At 35.2% G+C, this 23,302-nt stretch overlaps 1 protein-coding gene across 1 annotated transcript in view; it reads right to left on the bottom strand.

Moving 5' to 3' along the window:
- Window positions 1–23,302, bottom strand: part of LOC129227779 (uncharacterized) — a 67,482-nt gene that overhangs the window by 4,479 nt on the left and 39,701 nt on the right. The window contains exons 9-10 of the mRNA XM_054862387.1: window positions 11,188–11,287; window positions 5,797–5,903 (exon numbers count right to left, since the gene is read on the bottom strand). Coding sequence (XP_054718362.1) covers window positions 5,797–5,903; window positions 11,188–11,287 — 207 coding nt within the window. The remainder of the gene's footprint in view (window positions 1–5,796; window positions 5,904–11,187; window positions 11,288–23,302) is intronic.

Raw genomic sequence — 23,302 nt, 5'->3', positions numbered from 1 at the left:
TTAATTAGTTTGTTTGTAAATGGATTCAATAAAATGTTTCTAAAATGATTGATCGTTGATGATTTCAATATTTATTGCTATTGGACCATAGCACTGTATACGGAAGAAAGTAATCGAATGACGATCATTTTTCATCTTTATCATTTAACCCTAAGATCGTTAACATTTCGTTTTCCAGTCCTAAATAGCAATGGGGTTCCTTAAAGTGATAGCGAATCCCTAAAAGAGTTCCCTGGCATAAGAAGTTTGGAAACCGCTGAGGTGTACTGTATACGAAAAGACAAGTTGTTTTCTCTGCATTGACACTGCGCAGGCAGAGTAGCAGGTTTTACGGAAATCATCCCCCCCTTTTATTTCTTTCTGATTCATATGTAAAATGACCTTGACCTTCCAGAACCCAGATAAGATCACGGTCCCCCTCCCCTCTCACACCAACTGTTTTCTGGATATCGCTCTTCCCCATTTATTTCAGTTTTCGACTGTTTAATAGCCATTATTTTGATTTGGAAGGAAAGGGAGCTTTATATTAACCGTAAACCATCTTCTGATTGGCTTAAGAGGTGAAAAGTTCAAGAACAGGAACATTTGTTGCAAGGAGGGTATCAAAAACGGAAAAAACTATTATTTTTTATGTTTTTTTTTTCTTCTTTTTTCAGTTATTTTTCGGGGTAAAATCCGAGTATCATTCTCAGTCGTATCAACCGTATTTCTGAAAATATGTTCATATTTTGAAGAAATTTTTCAAAAAAAAAAAAAAAACGTATTATGCCAATATGGCAAGTTTATCTTATGATAATTTCTCAAAACGTTCCATCAAGACTGTAGATAAATCACCAAGTGAATAAAACGAGCCATTAAATAAAATCAATTTCACTTAAAATGTTCTCGCCAAGCGACCATGTTTTTAAGTTATTAATCTCAATCTTAATTGCAAAAAATAGAATTAGAATTCGTCAGAAAATAATTCAAATGTAATATTTATTGAAGTTTTTTTTCACAATATCATTTATAGTTTGATAAGATTACGCTTCAGTTAAACATTATCTGCTGTATATCTTACTTTTTCAATTTCTAAATTATGAAAACAGTGACGGTAGGATCAAGGTATCTTCCTTTAAATTTTACCACAGGCAAAGCCGTGGCAGGTATAATTTCGGACTTGAGTGAAGTCGATACTCTTGTTTTTATACCAAAAAGTAAGTGAAAAAATGCGAAGAGGGAAAAAAACGATCATTTTTGAAGATTTGTTTTACAATTTAAAGGAGAAATTCCTCCAAGTCTTTCTCTTTTTCTCTACAGATGGGCATGATTTCTGAACGCTGTGGGCGTTTCTGATCCAAAAGTTCCGAAAATTTACGGCTGCCATTTCCGAAAACTCTGGACTGACAACGCATTCTAAAACTAAAAAATTAAATTAAATATATATATATATATATATATATATATATATATATATATATATATATATATATATATATAATGTTTTTTTTTCAACGATGTTTGTATGCATGTTTGAAGAGATTTTAAGGCGGGGGACGGGGGGGGGGGTATTGAGCTTCCTCACACTTTCCGAAAATTTCAATGTCTACAGAAACTTTACTCGAGTCCACTATCACCCCATGTTTTCTCCACTCTGGATTTTCAGAAGAAAGTTAACTACGAAAATAATACTCCTCAGCCTGGAAAATCAAAGTCATGTCCATTAAATTATCGGAAAAGGAAAATCATAGGGGGTGGGGAGGGAGGGAGGCGAAGCGGTCTTCAAAAAGTGGAAGGAGACAGTTGAAAACGGTGGCTATAATTGAATTCAAGAGGTGGTTTTTTATAAGAATCAGCAGAAATAGTCTCAGAAGTAATTGGGTTGTTTCCGAAACATTAAATTTTTTCTGAAAGAGCATACTTAAAAACATAGGATTTGACCATTTTTTTAATAGTTTGACAAAGTTTAATATTTTTTAACAATTATTTTAATCGGTGCGCAGATTGAAATTCACTTTTTACGCTTCTGCACATGACATCACAGGTCATGAAATGCATTCACTGATGCCATTAGCGCACAGCGCAAATTATCATGACCTGGAAACGTGGTTGACACCGAAGTGTAAACATTTAGCGTGCCAATTGAGCAGTTTGACAAAGTACATCACTTGTGACGTCATAAAGAAAAGACCACTCCTTATTTCCAAAATCGGACATTTAAAATAGGCAGTCATGGGACTGCCGACATAAGTGAAAACTTGATAATACAAAAGAAATTTGGTATGTTTGTATGGCGCGTGTGTGTGGCGTGTTTAATTTTCGTTTAAAACTAATTGTAGTTTCAAAAATTAAAGTTTTATAATTTGTAGATTCAAAATATCAGCTACAGTTTAGTTTTAACGTTTATCAGCAATGCGAGCATCAATTATGTACATTTTAGTTGGTCTATTTTTGTTCGTTTATAAAGTAAATATTGATGCAAATGTAGGAAATATTAGGAAAAAAAATCTTAGTTTGTGTTATTCAGTTTTCTATGCATAAAAATAACAAACAATACACACATTGAACTTTCTACACAATCAATTCACTGCATTATCCCTCTTTAGCAGACTTGGTGGAAAAGCCGATATGCCGTGAGATTGACCAGCATGCCGGAAAATTCGAATTTTGAAGCATTCCAGATAATTCGGGGTTCATTTCAAAAAAAAAAATCAGACTTAAATTTAAAAAATATGATTTTAACAAAAATTCAATTTTTTTTTGTTTTTTCAAATTTACATATATTATTCATATTCAATATTATGATTTTTTTAAGTGATGATCATCATCATCATCATCATTATTAAATTCCAAACTGATACTAATAATTTATTGTAACCAAAAAACTTTGATTCGAATCTGTTTAAATATCGTTTAAAGACTGCATCAACTGCACTTTTATATCTCGTAGTGCTAAGATTGAAACATTGAACAAGGTTAAATTAAATTCTCCATTTAAAAATTCAGTCAATGGTATATTTTTAACATATGCAAAGTTGAAATCCCCACTCAAAATCATTAGCAAATCATCAAAGCTCTTCCCAAATTTATCTTGAAGTAATACAAAAGAGTCTTTAGAATAAATAAATAAATTTTCATACAGAAATTCTCGTATTGCACTTGAAGACTTATCCGGTGAAATATAAACCGCAACCATTACAATTATTAGCTGCCCATTTTCAGAGTGGCAGCGGCAAACACAATGTCTCACTGATATCAGAAAAATTCTTTTCTCATCTCAAAAAATACCCAGGGCCAAAAGAAGTTTGCTTTTCAGAAATTTTTTTGAGGGTGTGGACCGAACTCCCGATGAGTAGCTTTTTCGATTCTTGAGACTGATGCGCTGCCGGTAAAGGAGCAGAGAACCCATGCATGCGCTGTATTCCGGTGTTGGTGAGGTGACGGCTTTTCGGGTGTCGTGAAATGGATGATTTTTTCCCACCTCAAAAGTGTTCAACGCGCCTAAAGAAGTTTTCACCCCAATAAATAAATAAAAAATAACTGTTGGAAAAAAAAAATCTGACTCCATGTTTTTTTTTTTTTTTGCTCATTCTACAAATTTCAGTGACTAAAAGTAGCACTTTTGATTGAAGACCCCAATTTCGCGTCGCGTATTGTACTTAGCGCAATGGGATGGGGTGATTTCCTTCAGTCAAAAGTACTTTTAGTCATTGAAATGAATAGATAGAATGAGCAAAAAAAAAAAAAAAAACATTGACCCTGAAAATACATTCATTTTCCCAACAGTTTTTTTTTTTTAAATGTCCGATTTCTCAAACAAGGCGTGGTCTTTATGACGTCGCAAATGATGTACTTTGCCGCATCTTTTTACTACGTTTCCACGTTACAATAATCAAGCAGCGAATAAAAATTGCGCTCTACGCTTGCTATCAACCATATCGTTGCCAATACACGTGAGTAAAGATGCGAATTAAATATTTTGGACCGTGAAAATGGCATTTCATCATTTGTGATGTCATCGGCAGAAGCGTTAAACGATGAAAGAGCACCGATTTAAGTAATTTTTTAAAAATATTAAACTTAAAGAAGTTATTTAAAAAATGGTCAGATTCTATGTTTTTAAGCATGCTCTTCCAAAAAAAAAATACTTTTAAAATTTTTTTTAACGACCCCACACATTGACGCATAATATACATATGCACTGAAATGAGGGTAAGTTGTTTTCTCTGTGCTAATACTGCACCGGCAGAGAAACAGGTTCTACGGAATTCATGTCCTTTTTGTTGGCAATTTACATGCAAGATGCATGTCAAAATAATTGATCACCTACGATGAAACCTTAATGTGTTACAAAATAACGAGAGAGATTCTAGAACTTTTCTAGCTTCAACTGCTTTTTTTTCCTAGAATCTAAGAAGCTGTTTGGCGTCAAAAATAAAAGCAATCTGCCAGAGAAAAATGTGATCAGGTAGGAACTGATTTGTGATTAACTTGCGTTTGCTTGTGAAGCATTCTAAAAGTCTTCAAATTGTTAATATTAATACAGTATACTATGATTTTGTCCAAATTTGTAAATAATTTTGTGTAACTATTGTTATTGTAGATGGTTTAAAGTGGTGTTGTAAACCGTTTTTGTATTACTTAAGCACTTACAGACTAGAACTTTATTGACCCTTTTGTGAAGTTTCTTTTCCAAGGTCAATTTATTTCTCTCTAATTATTTGTAAATTATTTTGCAAAAAAAGTAGCTTTGTTACACTTGAAACAAATAAATGTCTTCTTTCTGTCGTAATAAGTTCAAAATTCTTATGTTCTTGTGCGCAATTTTCGTAAAAACAAAATCATAAAACTACATAGATATTGTGAAAATAACTAAATGGTATTTTTATTTATTTAGAGAATGCGTTTGAATGTCAAACATACTTTCTAAAAGTATTTTGTATTTTCATCCCCCCCCCCTTCCAACATCTCATGCAATATGTATTCATTATTATCACTCATCAGTAGCTCATTGTAACTATAAAATTTTCACACTTTAAGTTAGGGGGTCCGGGACACAAAAATCGTCAAATTTTGCAATTTTTTAAAATCATTTAAAGAATTTCTCCGTTTTTTTCTGCTTAAAAGGACGTTTGAATCTTGTTTTTATCTTAATAAGAGCGAAAGATATAATTTTTTTTGTTGCATGCATTTGACTAACACTATATCTAACTTTAAAACTTTAAACCCGTTTTTCTCCATGATGCAATTTTTCCCATCTTTTTCCATTCAAACTCTTATAAGTCAAGAACTGATAAAGTTAAAGTAATGAAATTTAAAGCATATCTTTTTCAAGCAGTTTACTTTAATTTTTTCGACAAATTTAATTTTTTTTTTTAATATGATTAAAAAAGAAAAGTATCTCCGAATTTTTCAAAATTTTTCTTCAAATATTTGCTTTTTTTTATTGAATTAATATTTTTTAAATCGCCGAATAAAAATTAAAGCTTACATATTTGTGCATAATTTTTTGAAAAAAATTTGAAAACTAGAATATAGTAGAATATACTAGAACAAGAATATTTTGAATTTTAGCGATTTTCAAAAACCCCATTTAATAAAAATTAAATTGAAAAAAAGAAATAAATATTTTTTTCATAAAAAATTTCAAAACTCTAACATGTTTCCTTTTTTTTTTAATGTGTCCCGGAACCCCATAATAACAAAAAAAAAATTCGGAGAGTGTGGTGAACAATTTTATATACAGATGCTAATAGTTTTCAGATTTCATGCACTGCCAGAACCCTAAAATAGGCCGAATGTATAAGAATTTCTTACCTGTATCAGTGGTACCATTAGTGCTATGAACCAAAGAAGAGGAAAAATCACTCTGTAACTGAGAACTTCTTTTCGAGGATCCTTGTTGAAAAACAGCAACGCTGTACCTAGAAGCAGGTCAAATAATAAAAAGACGTAATTTTCGTTTCTTATGTAAATCTCGTCCGCGACAGCTCAATAATAATTAAAAAAAAAAAAAAAAAATCGGAGAAATTCTGGTTCATTTTTCTATTCGGAACTCCAGCGCTCGAATACGCTACCTTGCGGTGATTTACAGAACTGCAAATGAAACTAAAACATTGCCACGTTGCGTTCCACGTGTGTCTGTTGACGTAAACACAGGCAGTTTGTTCTGAGTATTTATTAACGCAATCGATGTGTCTTAGTTTGCTTTCAGCTACAGAAATTAATTCGTCCCTTAGTAGTATTCTCGAGCTTCTCAAAATAATGTTAGTTTTCATTATTTCCTTAATAATTGGTGAAAGCGAAAATTCTGGATTAACAAACTTGGATAACGTTATACAAGGTAAAAATTTTTTATTGTTTTGTATGAATTTGTAAGAATATGGGGGTTCTTTTAATCTTAAATTAATTAAACTTACCATATTTTACAGCAACATTTAGTTGGAATGGACAGTATGCAAAATATTTTCTTGAATATATTATCGTAGAACAAAATGAATAACCGAGAAAGAATTTACTTTATTCCTTTTATTCTCAGCTGAAAGGTTTCGCCAAATTTGTTTAGGGTTATAGTTTAGTATAGTGCGAGCAAAGTAGCCTTGGCGAGATTTCGCGTTTTTAGTTAAACCATTTTTAATTTTTATCATGAGTGGAATAAAATGGTAGTAAGATTACAGAATTCGATAAGTGAAAAGAAATAATGGTCAATCAACTGAAAAGAAAACTACCACCATATATCCGTGAGAATTTTGTTGATGATTTGCATAACATGACACAATTAAATCGTAACTCTGAAATTAGAAAAATCGAAACAGAAAATTTTTAAATTAACCGATTCGGGAATTCGAGAGAAATAACTCAGCTACAAATGGAAAACAATAAGCGCTAGCCAAGCAAGGCAAAAAAGTATCATCTTCTTTCGATAACAATTCGTAATGTCATATTGAATTTTCTAGCATTAATTGTTATTCTTGTCAGACCACAATTATTATTTAGTTTTATCAAGAATTGATAAATATCGAATTCAACATCGTGGAAATAGCTGCTTAGAACTACGAATTACGTAGTTTGCATTAATCTTTGACGTTTAGTAATGCTTCTTGAATTCTCATTTCTTTCTACGTGGGCCAGAATATCCACAAGACTTTGAAAATTAATTTAAAAAGAATAAAGCGAAAAAATCATACGTACGAACAAAAATCACGACACTTTTAGCATTTTCTTCGTTACCATGTGCGTTTGTTTTAGTTTTTAAGTCCGCCATTAGATAGTGACTTCAGTGCCCCCTATAGTTCGTTGGAGTTGCGAATTCCAAATGAGTAGTGTGTAGTTAAAATTTTTCTTCTAAACTGAGAAATTTCAATGATGTGCAGTCATTGATTATATCGTTCAGATATCGTTACGCACCAGTAACGTTGACTAACTTTGTTCTAGTATTTTGGCAAAAAAGAGCATTAAATTGCGTTTTTTTCTAGTTTTTGAGACTTGCTATTACTGTCACCGATGAGATACATGTTAAGGCACTATTCCATCAGTGATGCAACACCAAAGTTATTGTTTTCAAACCATGTCAATGTTTCATCATGCATGTATTGGAGTTGATATTTGTTCAGCATCAGTACACTAGGCATGCAGCCCCGCAGTCAGAAATGAACGTTAGGTCCGGCATGAGTTTTTAAAGTGGCCGAGCGAGAAAGTGAAGCATATAATTTTTTTTATTACTTTCCGCTATATCTAATATATAGAAGAAAGTATTGGATTCGTGCAAATTTTCGAATTTCGAATTTTGACGGATTCGAACGTTTTGAGGTGTGCTGAGTCCATTTCGACTATTTTTTGGAAAATGCCTGTCTGTCTGTGTGTGTATGTGTGTGTGTATGTGTGTGTGTGTATGTGTGTGTGTGTATGTGTGTGTGTCACGTCTGTGTGTGACCAGTTTTTTGTGGCCGCTCTACAACAAAAACTACCGCATGAAATCGAACGAAATTTGGTACACATATGTGCCCCTATGTGAACTTGTGCCCATTGCTTTTTGGCGCGAATTCCTCCAAGGGGGGTGGAGCAATGGGACGTTTTTTGAGTTACGCGTGCTTGCTATTCCTCAGGAAGTAACTGGCGGAATCAAACAAAATTTGGTCCATATGTTGCCATCAACAGGAACAGGTGCTGATTCAATTTTGGTGTCAATAACTCAAACGGGGGTTGAGCTATAGAACGTTTTTTTGTCGTCAATTGTGACTGCTGTATATATCTCAAGAAATAATGAACGGAATGAAAGGAAAATTTATCGGCAAGCAGCCCTTAGTGGGTATAAGAGCTGATTTTATTTTGGTGTCAACAGCTAGAAAGGGAGTAGCGCAATCGCCCGTTCTTTTTTTCCATTGTGAGTGCCCTATCTCAAGAAGTAATACTACGTTCTGGTTGAAATTTGGAATATATGTTAATCCATATGTAAACAGGCTTTGGTTCAATTTTGACGCCAATCGCTCCAAGAGGTGTTGATTTTTTTTTTTTTTTTTTTGCGAATAAAAATAGCTTTATTAATGCAACAATAAGAAAGATAAATCGTAATAGATTGTCGTCTGCGTATTTCTCGTGATTTTAATTGTATGGAAATGATAGGAAATATTATCTCAATGATTTAAAATTTTTAACTGTTGCCATCTTATGTTTGTTAACAAATAAAATATTTGTAATTAATTCAAGCAAGGCTTTTAAAATAACTTTCAATTTTCGCTCTTTGCTTTGTTTTTGCAATAATTCAGACATTGGGATGGTCGTCTAGTTTTTGCATTTGTAATTTTGTTTTTGTTGGGAATATTGCATATTGTCAAGCATGGGGAGGGATCAGAAAAAGAAAAAAGAAAAGTATAGAAGAAAGTTTCGTGATGGCCACAACATACTAGTTCAGTAAGTTACCGCCCTATAGCCAGAGCTATGGCAGAAATATATGAAAATGCAGAAATACATGAATGCTGGCGGTGTGTTTCATATATATAATATATTTGCTTAATGGAGGGGGGGGGGGAGTCATTGAGGTTATGACCTCCCACCAGGGGCGGCAAATAGGGGGTCAAGAGGGGGCGGTCGCACCCCCAAATTTTTTGAGCAGAATGATAGAAAATGGGTGAATTTAATTTATGCAAGTCGGAAATAAATGTTCAATAAAAAGAAATCTCTCTGGTTCTCAGTAACTATTTTATGAAACTCGACACATTCCCAGACAAGAAAAAGGGTTTTTCGTTATTTGGATGATGACTCAGAAATTCATGAAGTATTTCCCAGCCTTTTCGGAACATAAAAAGCTGATAGACAACCATGGTTAATTTTAACTAAAGAAGACATTTCCTCATATAGGCTAAATATTTCATACTTGTGTTAACGATGGTATGTCCAATAGGAGAGGCCCGTGCAAAGTGGTGTGGCTGCATGATGTTCACAAGGAAATTCCTTGATATTTTACATTCACTTTTACGCTCACTTTTTAAGTGTATATTTATTTAATGAGTGTTCATCGCTTTCTTTTGCTAGAAACACGTTTCAGCTACTCAATGCATTATATGCTTTCATGGATATTTCTTAAAAATGCATTTAATATGTTTTTATATTGACAACGAAGAATTTTATTTTTTTTTATAGTACTTAGATTTGACTTTATTGGGGACTCATGTCCCGAAATAAGGCCAAATCACCTTTATTTGTTAAAACTGCTGGACTGATGAAACCTAAATTTTCACATTGCGAATATTTTTCTAATTTTTATGAATCATGTGCTGAATGTGCAAAATTTGGAGCCGATTGAATCATAACTGAGCGAGATACTAGGCCATGAACCTTAGAGTGGCCTTATGTTGTGCATTTACTTTGTTCTATAAGAAATATGGAACGGACTCAATTCAGAAAATATGAACAGCAATTCATATAACATCAAAAGAAACCGAACAACTCGTAGAAAGTTTTAATGTCCAACAAATCTCACGGACTTTTAAAACTAATTGCAGTTGTGAATTAGAATGACACTGTTCAAAAAATTTTCGAACTTCAAACTAAAATTTCTCGTAAATTTCAACAAGTACTTTGAGTCACCCATAAACTTTCTAGAAAAAATTCCGCCACGTTTCATTCGAAAATTTCCTAATTTCAATTCTTATCACAGAACAAATATTCAGTTTTGTTCTTTAACCTTTGCGTTTCCACTTCTCCCGAATTCTCAAGAATGAAAACATTGCTTAAGTTTATTTGTCCTGTTCCCCATAGATATTGAGCACTAGGATGTGCAATTTTAGATTTAGTGACTTCTAAGGGGCTGTCCATAAATGATGGCACGCTTTAGGGGGTGGAGGCGATAATAGTATTTATAACGGAACATTGCCGTATTTATGTCGTAAAAGACACTTAATTTAGGGATTAGTTATGGTTTTTTACTTCCTTTTACAAAAAAGGAAGTATTGTATTCACAAAAAAAATTTCACTCAAAAATCGGCCTTAATTTCCATTTTTCTCACCCCCGAATGAATGCTGAATTTTTTTTTTCGACCCGACCACACGTGGATATATGCGTAGGAACGTACAGACACCCGAAATATCCATTTTGACGACACCCGAGTTAATTACTATGAATTTTCTAGAAACCACACGCAGATAAGTGCCAAAGAACGTATAAACACCTGAAATATCCATTTTGACATTCCACGAGTTAATTACAACGACTTTTCTCGTGACGTACGTATGTACGTATGTGCTAATGTATGTCGCATAACTCAAGAACGGTATGTCCTAGAAAGTTGAAATTTGGTACATATAGACTCCTAGTGGGGTCTAGTTGTGCACCTTCCCTTTTGGTTGCATTCGGAAGGGGTCTTTTGCCCCTTTTTGGGGAGAAATCATTGTTAATTTCGATGTAAACTCATGTTGTTATAATTTGTCGGACACTTGGCAATATATCGCCAGTATTTTCGTCGCCAAGTTTTGTCGCCAACTTGGCGGCAAATTTGGTGTTTTTTTTAAATTTGGTTTCAATTTGGCCACTGTTGGTGATATTTGGAGAGAAAACAATTGAATCACATTAAAATTGCCAATAATGGGGAAATGACATTAAATTGGAGTAAAAGGAAGTCATGTGATGCACACATCAGCTCGTTTTCTCTCTAGTAATTAACTTTCAAGATGTTCGAAAATTTTCCGAATGAAGTAAGTGAAAAGGCTTACCTAATACTGTCAATTCGGTAAAATTCACGATGCAGAGACTCATCATCTTGGCAACGCTTCCATTCAGTGAACTGATATACTCTCTAACACCTAAAATTTCCTGCAAGGAAACGAAACAAAAGCATTGAATCTATCGTCGTGTCATGCTCAAATATACCTGGCACCATCCCTTGACAAAGCTAGATTCACTTCACTCCAAATGAATCAGTATCGTACTGTCTTACCACGGATTGTATGGAAAGACAAACATTCGTTTTACAGCCAGAAATGGACGAATCTATTATTTTTTACCGATGCCAGCTTTTGCGAAAGCAGTCTCATTCAAATGAGCGGAATACGCTCATCAAATTTTTACTTTTCTCCCTTATTCACATAGATTCGTCTTATTTGGACGTTTGAAAATTCCATGCAATCCGTGGTTGGACAGTAAACGCGGCTACTTTGGCCCATATTTTGGAACTTTTCTCATCTTTTCTCAATAATTTTGTAACTATTCATATTTCCGAGAAGTGGAAGCCTTTCTCACGCATCTAGAATTTTTTAAATTTAATTGTTGAATACTGATCACTTTGTTTCAAAGTATTATTACCCATTTTAACTGTTTTTTATTTGGACCCATGTTACCCTTATATTTGGGTTACTTTGGCCCAAAAAATGGGGGTTTCCCTATTTAAAATCATTGTAGAACTAACTAGAGCCAGAGAAACACGTGTCTTCATAGGAAAGACTATTTATTTGAAAGCAAAATAAATTTTTTTTGCAAGAAGTGTGAGCCACACGTATTTGTTTTAAGGAAAATTAAATTTTTAAATATGTGTGTCTATACCTAGTTATTGACTCAAACATTACCGACGGAAAACAGTCGTCTTTTCATTAGTTTTGGAGGTTGAATAATTTCAGTGAGATACCATAATTCGTAAAACTAAGGCTCCTAAATTATCGGTCACTTTCAATAACTTGTTGGTGCGTTCCATGCTCTTATAACATCAACTCCTTCTTCTATTGCATGAACAGCTATTCCTGGAAACCTGAGCTCATTCCATTCTACAATAACAAAATTCCGTAAACTTTCCAACACATTTTACAAAATTTGTAAGAAGTAGATGCAGTTGGGTCAACTTTTTCTAAATCTCCTACAACTTTTAGCTCCTCTTCATCTTCCATAATAAAAGCCATGTAACTGAGCCCTGATGATTTGAGTCTGCAATCGCTCTTTTCATCCGTTGCAGAGAATTCCAGGGATTTTATTTTGGTTTTCCTATTTAGAGTTTTACTTTTAGCTTTTATTTTTCTTTTCAAATCTCTCGGACGAATTTTTCCAAGTTTTATTCTGCGTCAAAGTAGGTCGCAATGGGGTGGTTTCCTTCAGTCAAAAGTACTACTTTTAGTCATTGAAATGGATAGAATGAGCAAAAAAATAAAATACATGGACCCAGAAAATACTTTCATTTTCCAAACAGTTTTTTTTTTTTTAATTTTTTTAAATGTCCGATTTTTCAAACAAGGCGTGGTCTTTATGACGTCACAAATGATGCACTTTGCCGCATCTTTCTACTACGTTTCCACGTTATGATAATCAAGCAGCGAATTAAAATTGCGCTCTACGCTTGCTATCAACTATATCGTTGCCAATACACGTGAGTAAAGATGCGAATTAAATATTTTGTTCTGTGAATGGCAACATTGAAAGGCATTTCATCAATTGTGATGTCACACGACAGAAGCGTAAACAATGAAAGCGCAACGATTTAAGTATTTTTTTAAAAATAGTAAACTTAAATAAATTATTTAAAAAAAAAAGGGTCAGATCTTATGTTTCGAAGCATGCTCTTTCAGAAAAAAATTCTTTTAAAATTTTGGGAACAACCCTATTTTTAGATTGGGAGATATGTTGTCATTGTGAAATTTTTAAATAAAAACTGTAATAGAAATGAGAAGTACAGCTATACTACTGCAGCGACCAACCGCCGGACGCAGCGAGAAGAAGCCCAGTCCAGCGAACTGCTACCATTCGGCCGCCAGTTGGCGACGGGGAAAATAAGGCAAACCCAAGTTTAAACACGAGTGAAAAACGATTTCCAACAGACCTTGCCGAGATGTGATAGTTATCAGCTGCGATGGAATTGTGAAGCTGTGACTCGCTTTTAGATTTTACAAGTTTCAATTTTAACCTTTTATCAGTGTTTAGCAATTTAGAATGTTTGAATAAAATGTTTTATTTGTACACTGTTATTTTATATTCGGAGTGCTACAAACTGGTGACCCGGACAGAAGCTAATTGAGAAATATGATATAAATTTGGAGTTTTTCTTAAAGAGGTACGTATGCGGTTGAGATTCTTTTTTGTTCGATTCTCTGTGATTGGTCAACCTGTTTGGTACAATTAGAGGAAATGCAGGAGTTTAGCAAATGTTGTTTTAAGTTCTGGTGCTGTTTGTTTGTGTTGTTGTAGGATATTCCTCAGGCCCCAAAACCTTTTTCAATTGTATTTAGTTAAGATAGAGTTCGGTCGCACAAATTGGTTAACATGAGTGTTGAAGACAACAATAGTGTCGGCGTGACGACGCAAATATCACATTTAGCAGTGAAGATTCCACCAATATGGAAAACTGGAATTAAGTTGTGGTTTATTCAGGCCGAAAGTAATTTTGAACTCGCGAAAATCACGAATGACACAACTAAATATAACTACATTGTTGCGGCTATTGATCCAGAAACTTTATCAGTCGTATCAGATATTTTGTTCGCACCGCCGGCAGCAGATAAATACGGTGCATTAAAATCTCGGTTAATAGCGGAATATTCAGAGTCCGAGGGGGAACAGACTCGTCAATTGGTCTCAGGCCTGCAATTAGGAGATAACAAACCATCTTATTTGCTGCGAAAGATGCGAGAATTGGGGGGTGCAGATGTTACCGATAATTTTATAAAAAACTTGTGGCTTCAAAAACTACCGTCGGAAATGCATGCTATTTTAGCAATTAGCTCAGAGACGTTGGACAAGTTGGTTGAAAGGGCAGATAGGATTGCAGAGGTGCGTGCTGCCTCATCGGACAGTGGTATTTTTGGCGTCGGGCAATCGACTGCAGCCACTTGTGTGGTACAGAGTGTCACCGCGGAGGAGGATTTTTGTAAGCTACGAAATGAGGTCACGGCTTTGAGAAAACAGATGGAAGGACTGACTAATGGGGGGAAACGAGACCCTTCCGCTGAAGGAGTTCCTTACAAGCGGCGTGTTCTGTCACGGGAGAATTATAACAGAGATGAGAATTATTGTTTTTACCACGCGCGATTTGGAAATAGGGCACGAAAATGCCAACCCCCCTGTTCTTATGCTGGTTGCAGGCAGGGAAACTTGCAGTAGCGGCTGCCGATCGAAGTATTTCGACGTCAGCCGCTCAGTCGCCTCGTTTGCATGTCTATGATAGAAAGTACAATTATAGGTTTCTTATTGATTCTGGTAGCGATGTATCCTGCTTGCCCCCTCCAAGTAATTGGAAAATCCGCAAACCTGATCCCCTCCAACTAGTGGCCGCTAATAATTCAAAAATATTCACTTACGGATCTAAAACAATTAACGTGGATTTGGGGCTGAAGAGAGTTTTCACTTGGAAATTTTTAATTGCTAACGTTCCTGTTCCTATTATAGGGGCCGATTTTTTGAGACATTTTGATCTTTTAATAGACCTCAAACGACGCAAACTCATTGATAATACCAGTCACTATACTCAAGCAGGTATAATTTACAAATCAGCTAACTATTTTTCAGTAAAACTTATTTCAAACGATTCAATGTATCACCGTATCCTTGCAGAATTTCCAGAACTCACGAAATTGGCCCCCGGGGCAAAGTTGGTTAAACATGATACGGTACATTATATTGAAACTACCGGTCCGCCAATACATAGCAAACCTAGGAGACTTAATCCAGAATTACATGAGTCAGTGAAAAAGGAGTTTCAGCTTATGGTTAATCAAGGCATCTGCCGGCCATCAAAATCTCCTTGGTCATCACCCCTTCATGTTGTTTCGAAGGCTTTAGGGGGTATTCGACCAGTTGGAGACTATAGGAGGTTAAATGCTCAAACTATACCAGATCGATACCCCATACCGCACATACAAGACTTTTCTAACGCACTTTACGGTAGTATTATTTTTTCAAAGCTTGATATCAGTGGCGGCTCGTGCCTTAATTTAGTGGGTGGGCCCGCAGTTATGTTTATGGGTCATTCTTCAAAAAGTGTAACGTTTCTGTCACACGGCTTTTACAGTAAAAACTTTAGGGAACAATTCATTTAACGATGATTTTTAATGTCATCAAAAATATATCTATTTAAACCTGACAACAATTTTTTTATTTATTTTTTTTAGAAAATTTTTGGTTCACAACCTTTGTGGCGTGTCATACACCTTGTGTGACTGTTTTTGTTGCTTAATAACTTGTTTATTTAAAAGCAGTGATGTTCCCATCAATTTTCCTGAGGGTATACTCCCAGTAATCTACTAAGTACAATTTGTGTAACGTGAACATATACATAATATGTCATAATATGAAAATTTATGATTTTTAATTTTGTTATTTATGAGTAAAATAATTGGAACTTAGCTGGGCCATTGTTTTGGTTATTTCTAGAAGGTAACACTTTCTTGTAAGAATGAAAAAAAAAGAAAACAAAAGGTTTCGAAATTGAAAAATATTTGCGTTCAAAAGTTACGTTTTCTGGAGAATGACCCTTATATTATATGTTTACACAGATAAAATGATGAAAACAATGGTTGGTAAACTAATGCTGAGGAACATAAAATGATACTTAAATCAGTTAATACAAACTTCAGATAGCCCTACAAAATTATACCACTTGATTTAATACTCCCAAACCTGTTTTTGTGCGGTGGATAAGAACCTCATAAAAACAAATTGTTCGTTTTAAAGATAACTTCGTTCATTTTTAAAAACATTTTGTCTGTTTCATAAATAATTTCGTCAATTGAGTCCCAATCTGATTGAAATTTTCATATATCGCAGGAAAAAGAAATCACACAAAAAAATTGTACAAAAAGAAAGACCGCACAAAAACAGGTTTGTGTGTACATAGATTATACAGGGTGTTTCGTTTTAACCAACAAGACCTTCTTTTTTGCAACTGTTTGTCCAAGATGCATACTTATAATTGCAAAAATGTTCAAAGTCAGGTGCAAGGTTAAGGAATTGAAAGTTTGAAGCAAAAATAAGAATGAGTCAAATGATACAAAATTCAATTTTTTTATACGGGCCCTAGGTTCTCCAACTTATATTCAGGGAAGTCATCACCATTAAAATGTAATTCCAACACAAAAAGTTTGACATTAGTACGACCAATGTTCACCCAGATATGAAACGCAGCGTTTCGTGACTTACACCACTTCACACTCACTGTCAATAACACCTTTTGAGGGAAAATATAGCAGTTTAAAAAGGCTTAAAATTTTTGTGTGCAAATCTGGTTTTTCAAATTGATTAATGTTTTGTAGTGTTTTCGCGTATCACAGCATAAAATTTGCATTTGTTTTTGAATAGCATTAAAAAACATAAATACTTTGTTTTTTAACTTTGACAACCTATCATTCTTCTGAAAGGACGATAAGTTCCTATCTCATTCCTATCTGGTCCCTTAAAACTTTAAACTCGAATATCTCCTTGAGTTTTGCTCGCATAAATGTCAAATTGTTTCTGTTAGTAATATATTTCAATTGAGATTATTTCCCTAAATGTAAGTTAGGAGACCTAGGGTCAGTATAAAAAGTTATGTTTAGTTTTTGACTCTTTTTTTTTTTTTTCGCTTTAAACTTTTAGTATCTTAACTCAGCATCTGATTTTGAACATTTCTGCAATTGGAAGTATGCACCTTGAACAAACAGTTGCGAAAATGAAGGTCTTATTGGTTAAAACGGAACACCCTGCATATTTTAAATGAAACACTCGGCTTCCCTTAAGCGATCGAATTGATAATAATATTAACAGCAGTAATAATAATAATATGTTGTAATAAAAATATTAATCTCATGAACTGTGCCATTCCCCTCCCTCCAAGAGGGGTGGCATACCGTGAAACATTAAGGAACCAGACTCTCAAAAAGAGAAAGACCCCTTACCACTAAAAACACCCCCATGAAAAATGGTTTTGCTTGGTGAATTAAATTATTTTCAGGACAGGCATAAAAAGGTATTCAACAATATTAAAAAAAAAAAAAATACTTTAATTACAGTATACGCATCTTGACATAACAATTCAAGCAACTTTAAAATTAAAACATGGATAACTGACAAATAGCATCTAAAAGGTCCGTCTGAACAACAACAAAAATAAGTAAATGAAATAAAAGAAATAAACATAATATTTCTATTGCTGCATTTTTTACTAATCGACTTTCAAATTTAACTTATGTTTTATCATCATTATTAAATAATAATTTTGAGTAAGAGTGGTTGAAAAATTAATTACGGTCACACATATACCCTTAACAAAATATTTAATCGACTAGTTATAGGCACATTAGCTTGAAAGGATCTTAAATATTTCAATTAATGTCAAAACTATACCTATCCTATATGATAGAAAAAAAAGCTAAGGTACGTACCAATAGAACTGCGATCTGATGAAAAAGAGTAATGTAATTTCTAGTGTCTCTCGACCTTTTTTGACATGCGGGCCTGCAAAAGCTTTTCAAAAAAATTCACGCGGACTTGTGCTGTTTTCTTGTTAACTTGTAAAAAAAAAAATGTTCGCGAACCATTAAAAACTAATGAAAAAAAAAAAAAATTACGAACCCCTGAAATTTTTCCCCCCTTCCTTTTTTACAAAGTAATAATAATAATAAATGAATAAGTAAATATATAAATAAAACTCTATTAAATAACTGCTACACAAGTATTTAAATATTAAGACAAGAAGTAACTATGGTCAAAAAAATGGACACAATTTTTAAAAAAACTACTGAGAAATCATAGAAAATTACGAAAATTAATCTTAAAACTGACGTAAAAGATCAAGTGTTGGATAATATTATCATTAGGTAATATGGAGTTTCCTTTCTTCTCCTATTTTTTTATTTTTTGCGTGGACGACCAAAAAAATCTGAGGATCAGCCTTTTTTTTTTTCGCCGGTGCGTCAGACACCGGGCTGCTCTACTATTCGAAAAGAAAGTCCTTACACAGAAATTTTGAGAATAAGCATCTCTAACTCCAAAAACAAACAAATAACTAAAAAAATTATGCATGCGTTGTAAAACAAATGTACGGAATCTCATGAAACCGGCAATCTCCATGCCTTATATATATATATATATAGTAATAGCTGTTGAAGAGGAAAAAATTAATACAAAAAAAAAAAAAAAAAAGAAAAAAACAGAAGCGGAACGGTATGATAAAAGGTTTTCCCTGACACATGGGCATGGGCAGCCGATTCTCTGCCCTTTTACATGTTATTCTAGTGAGCGACGTTTCTAGACTCTTCTCCGCTGACCTCCACTCTTCCCTCCAAACCGCTATAGACAACTACGATTTCGTTTGGGCTCGGCGAATTTTGCCCACCCTTGAGTTGCAATGAATTCCTTCGGGTGTTATCACCCGCCGTTTTTCGCTTTCTGATTCAGTCATTGCGATTGGCTAAGGGCAGAGGCGTGACTCTTAGTTTCGGGGGCAGCTTCACGCAAGCCCGCAGCTCCCAAAACTGTGCACAGCGCTAAAATTAATGGGATTTAAAAACTTTCTGGTTATGTTTAGAGATATGCGGAGAGGGGGGCGGGCTAGATGTTTGAAATCTGTTGTGCGCCTTACTTTTTACTTTTTTTTAACTGAAACACAAAACGATATTTTTGTTAATAATGTATTTTATCAATTACAATTTTTTGGGTGGGCCGGGCCCACCCTGCCCATAGCGACGAGCCGCCCCTGCTTGATATAGTGCGAGCTTATTTTCATATACCTGTGCACCCAGAGCACATACAAAAAACTGCTATTTGCACTCCGTTCGGACTTTTCGAGTTTCCTTTTTTAAATTTTGGTTTGTGTGGAGCTGCTCAAACATTCCAGAGATTTATGAACAGTATTCTCGGTGACCTTGATTTTTGTTATGTTTATTTGGATGACATTTTGATATTTAGTAATAGTGAGGAAAAACACAAAATTCATGTAAGAGCGGTTTTGGAAAGACTAAACGATTATGGGCTAACTATAAATGTGTCAAAATGTATATTCGGGGTCGCAGAGATTTCTTTCTTAGGACACTTAATTACGAGTAGTGGCACAAGGCCCCTGCCGGATAAGGTCGAGGCAATTTTAAAGTACCCACAGCCAAGAAATGTTAAGGAACTGCAAAGATTTTTGGGATTCTTGAATTTTTTTCGTAGATTCTTGCCACAAATAGCCCGGCATCAGGTGTATTTAACGGCGTATTTAAGAGGGGCCAAGAAAAACGATAAGACTAAGCTCGATTGGTCAGATAAAGCAAATGAAGAGTTTCAACATTGCAAAAAATTGATTGCAGATGCGGTTCTTTTGGCACACCCAAAGCCGGATGCAGAGTTGATATTACAAGTCGACGCATCGGATTTCGCAATTGGGGGATCATTATCGCAAATAGTAAACAAGCACTTACAACCGCTTGCTTTTTTCTCTAGGAAGCTGTCACCGGCAGAAAGAAAATATAGCGCTTATGATAGGGAACTGTTGGCAGCTTATGCCAACATAAAACATTTTCGGCATATGGTCGAGGCGAGAAAGGTTTCCTTGTTTACTGATCATAAGCCGTTAACGTTTGCCTTCCAGCAAAGTTCGGATAAATGTAGCCCAAGACAGGCGAGGCAGTTAGATTTTATATCCCAATTCACCACAGATATACGACATATAAGGGGACCTGATAATATTGTTGCAGATGCACTTTCTCGGATAGACGCTATAGTCATGCCGAACCCCATTAATTACACAGAACTCGCTCAAGCACAACAAAGCGATCCAGAGCTAAAACTGTTGATGGAAAAATCGGAAGTATTAAAATTAGACAAAATTACCATACCAGAATGTGAAATACCTATTTTTTGCGATATAGCAACCGGTACGCCTCGGCCGTTTGTACCCCAGGAGTTTCGCGAGATAGTTTTTTCCGCCCTGCACAATTTATCACATTTGGGTATCCGCAGTACATCACAATTAATAAGATCAAGATTTGTATGGCCTTCTATTCGAAAAGATTGCGTTAAATGGGCTAGATGTTGCATTCCTTGCCAGAGATCAAAGATAACATCTTGACATACAAAAGCACCAATAGGGAAATTTTCGGACCAGTCACAGAGATTTGAACATGTGCATCTCGACCTCGTAGGTCCTCTACCCCCGTCGCAGGGAAACTATTATTGTTTAACTATGATAGATAGGTGCACACGTTGGCCAGAGGCTGTGCCGATGCCTGATATATCGGCACAGACGGTAGCAAGGTGTTTTTTTGTTAACTGGATTGCTCGTTTCGGATGCCCTGCTCGTATAACTACCGACCAGGGTAGACAGTTTGAAAGTGCACTGTTTCACGCTCTCTCTTGCTTTCTGGGTGTTAAAGAGAATTCGATCCTCTCCATACCACCCACAAGCAAATGGCTTAGTGGAAGAATTTCACAGACCGTTAAAGGCCTCTTTAAAGGCATATAACACTCAAGAGTGGGCAAATGCACTGCCCACAGTTCTTCTTGGATTCCGGGCTGCGTTTAAGGAAGATTTGGGCGCAACAACAGCAGAGCTTGTATATGGGAGGACACTCCGACTGCCAGGAGAGCTTCGTAAAGACGGGTATTGAAGGTACCCCAAAGGAGCTGGTGGAGGAACTCAAGACACATTTTGACAACATGCGACCTATCCCAACGAGTTGCCACGGACATAAGTCCGTGTTTGTACATCCACACCTAAAAGACTGTTCTCACGTCTTTGTTCGCCACGACGGAGTAAGAAAACCCCTGCAGGCACCATACGATGGACCGTATAGAGTGATATCAAAAAAAGAGAAAACTTTTGATCTGGAAATTAAAGGAAGGAAACAGACGATATCTATCGACAGGCTGAAACCAGCTTTTATGTCTACAGACTGTTTACCTGTGGTTAAGAATAGGGGTGAACAATCTGCGTCTAATGTTGTGACTACACGCTTTGGAAGAACAGTTCGGCAACCGTCTAGATACGGTATATTCGATGGAACTGTGGGGGGAGTGTGCAGCGACCAACCGCCGGACGCAGCGAGAAGAAGCCCAGTCCAGCGAACTGCTACCATTCGGCCGCCAGTTGGCGACGGTTAAAATAAGGCAAACCCAAGTTTAAACACGAGTGAAAAACGATTTCCAACAGACCTTGCCGAGATGTGATAGTTATCAGCTGCGATGGAATTGTGAAGCTGTGACTCGCTTTTAGATTTTACAAGTTTCAATTTTAACCTTTTATCAGTGTTTAGCAATTTAGAATGTTTGAATAAAATGTTTTATTTTTACACTGTTATTTTATATTCGGAGTGCTACACTACTACATAAAGTATTGAATAGTGTTCTTAAATAGGTATTTAACGAAACTCTTAGTGATATAGAACTGCTTCTGCATGTAAAAGTCTGAGAGGTTATAAAGACACATGTTAGTACAAGGAAAACAAAACCACAAGTTTTGCTCCTTGTGGAGAACCATCAAACTACTTGGTATACATTACTGAATGCTTGGGGTTGCTCTGTAACGGATTCTATCAAAATATGTTTAAAAGTTGCCTCCTGAAAGTTTACACAGAACGTTATATCTTTTTCTCAATTTGGGCCAAAGAAGGACCTTAGGTTGACGGTATGTTAGTTCAAATCTTACAAGTGAACGGAAATGACCGTTTTTGTTACCAAGTGAACTGAGGCTTTGATTTACGCCGAGTGAACACAATCGGATTGAGGGAATTAGGGATTCAGGAGAATATCAATATCCTAAGTAAAATCTAGTTTTTTTATTAGATTCGAAAAGTCGACGAGATTGGTGATACTTGGAGGGCTTCATCAAATTTGATGCCAAAAAAAGAAAGAAATATTTTTAAAAGCCTGCTATCATAACATGTCTTCACTCAGTTCAATTCACTTCACTCCAAGTAAATCATCACCTTAGTTCCACGCGGGCAGAGATGACCGTTTTTTATTTAAATTAAGCCTCTGACTCACACGGACTGAAGTGAATCGGACTGAGCGAACAGTGATTGGAGACCCAGGAGAATATTCTATTAAAATCTAGAGTTATTTATTAGGCTCGAAAGGTTGTCAACGTTTGGAGTGTTCTCGCAAAACTCGATGCCAAAAAAGTAGAAAAAAGAAATATTTTGAAAAGCAATTGAGTGTGGAAAATAATATGATTTCGTCTCGAGTTTTACAAAAACTGCTCCACAAGGTGTTTCAAAATAATTTTTACAAATTTGACCAGGCATGTTTCACAAATGGAATAGAACGAAAGGGGCACGTTTGGGAGCAAAATACGCACACAAATCAAAAACTTTAGCAGCCATTTAACAGAGTTAAATGTATGCGCGACTTGCAATACGCAGTGTATATCTGACCGATATCTAAGTTCCTCCCATGTACGGCCTTGAATAGTCTCATCAGTATGTGCAATTGGGTTTCCGAAATATTAAAAGTATTTTTTCTGAATGAGCATGCATAGGGTTTAACAATTTTTTTAAGTTTGACAAAGTTTAATATTTTTTTAACGATGGGGTGGTTTCCTTCACTCAAAAGTACTACTTTTAGTCATTGAAATACATAGAATGAGCAAAAAAAAAGTTACATGTACCCAGAAAATACTTTCATTTTCCCAACAGTTTTTTTCAATTAATTTTTTAAAATGTCCGATTTTTCAAACAAGGCGAGGTCTTTATGACGTCACAAATAATGCAATTCGGCTCATCTTTCTACTACGTTTCCACGTTATGATAATCAAGCAGCGAATTAAAATTGCGCTCGACGCTTGCTATCAACCCTATCGTCGCCAATACACGTGAGTAAAGATGCGAATTAAATATTTTGTTCTGCGAATGGCAACATTGAATGGCATTTCATCATTTGTGATGTCACACGACAGAAGTG

This window comes from Uloborus diversus, chromosome 8, assembly GCF_026930045.1.
Source record: "Uloborus diversus isolate 005 chromosome 8, Udiv.v.3.1, whole genome shotgun sequence".
In the NCBI taxonomy this organism is placed as follows: Eukaryota; Metazoa; Arthropoda; class Arachnida; order Araneae; family Uloboridae; genus Uloborus; species Uloborus diversus.
The sequence above is the reverse complement of the archived record's forward strand: the minus strand, read 5'-3'. Positions and strand labels throughout refer to the sequence as shown.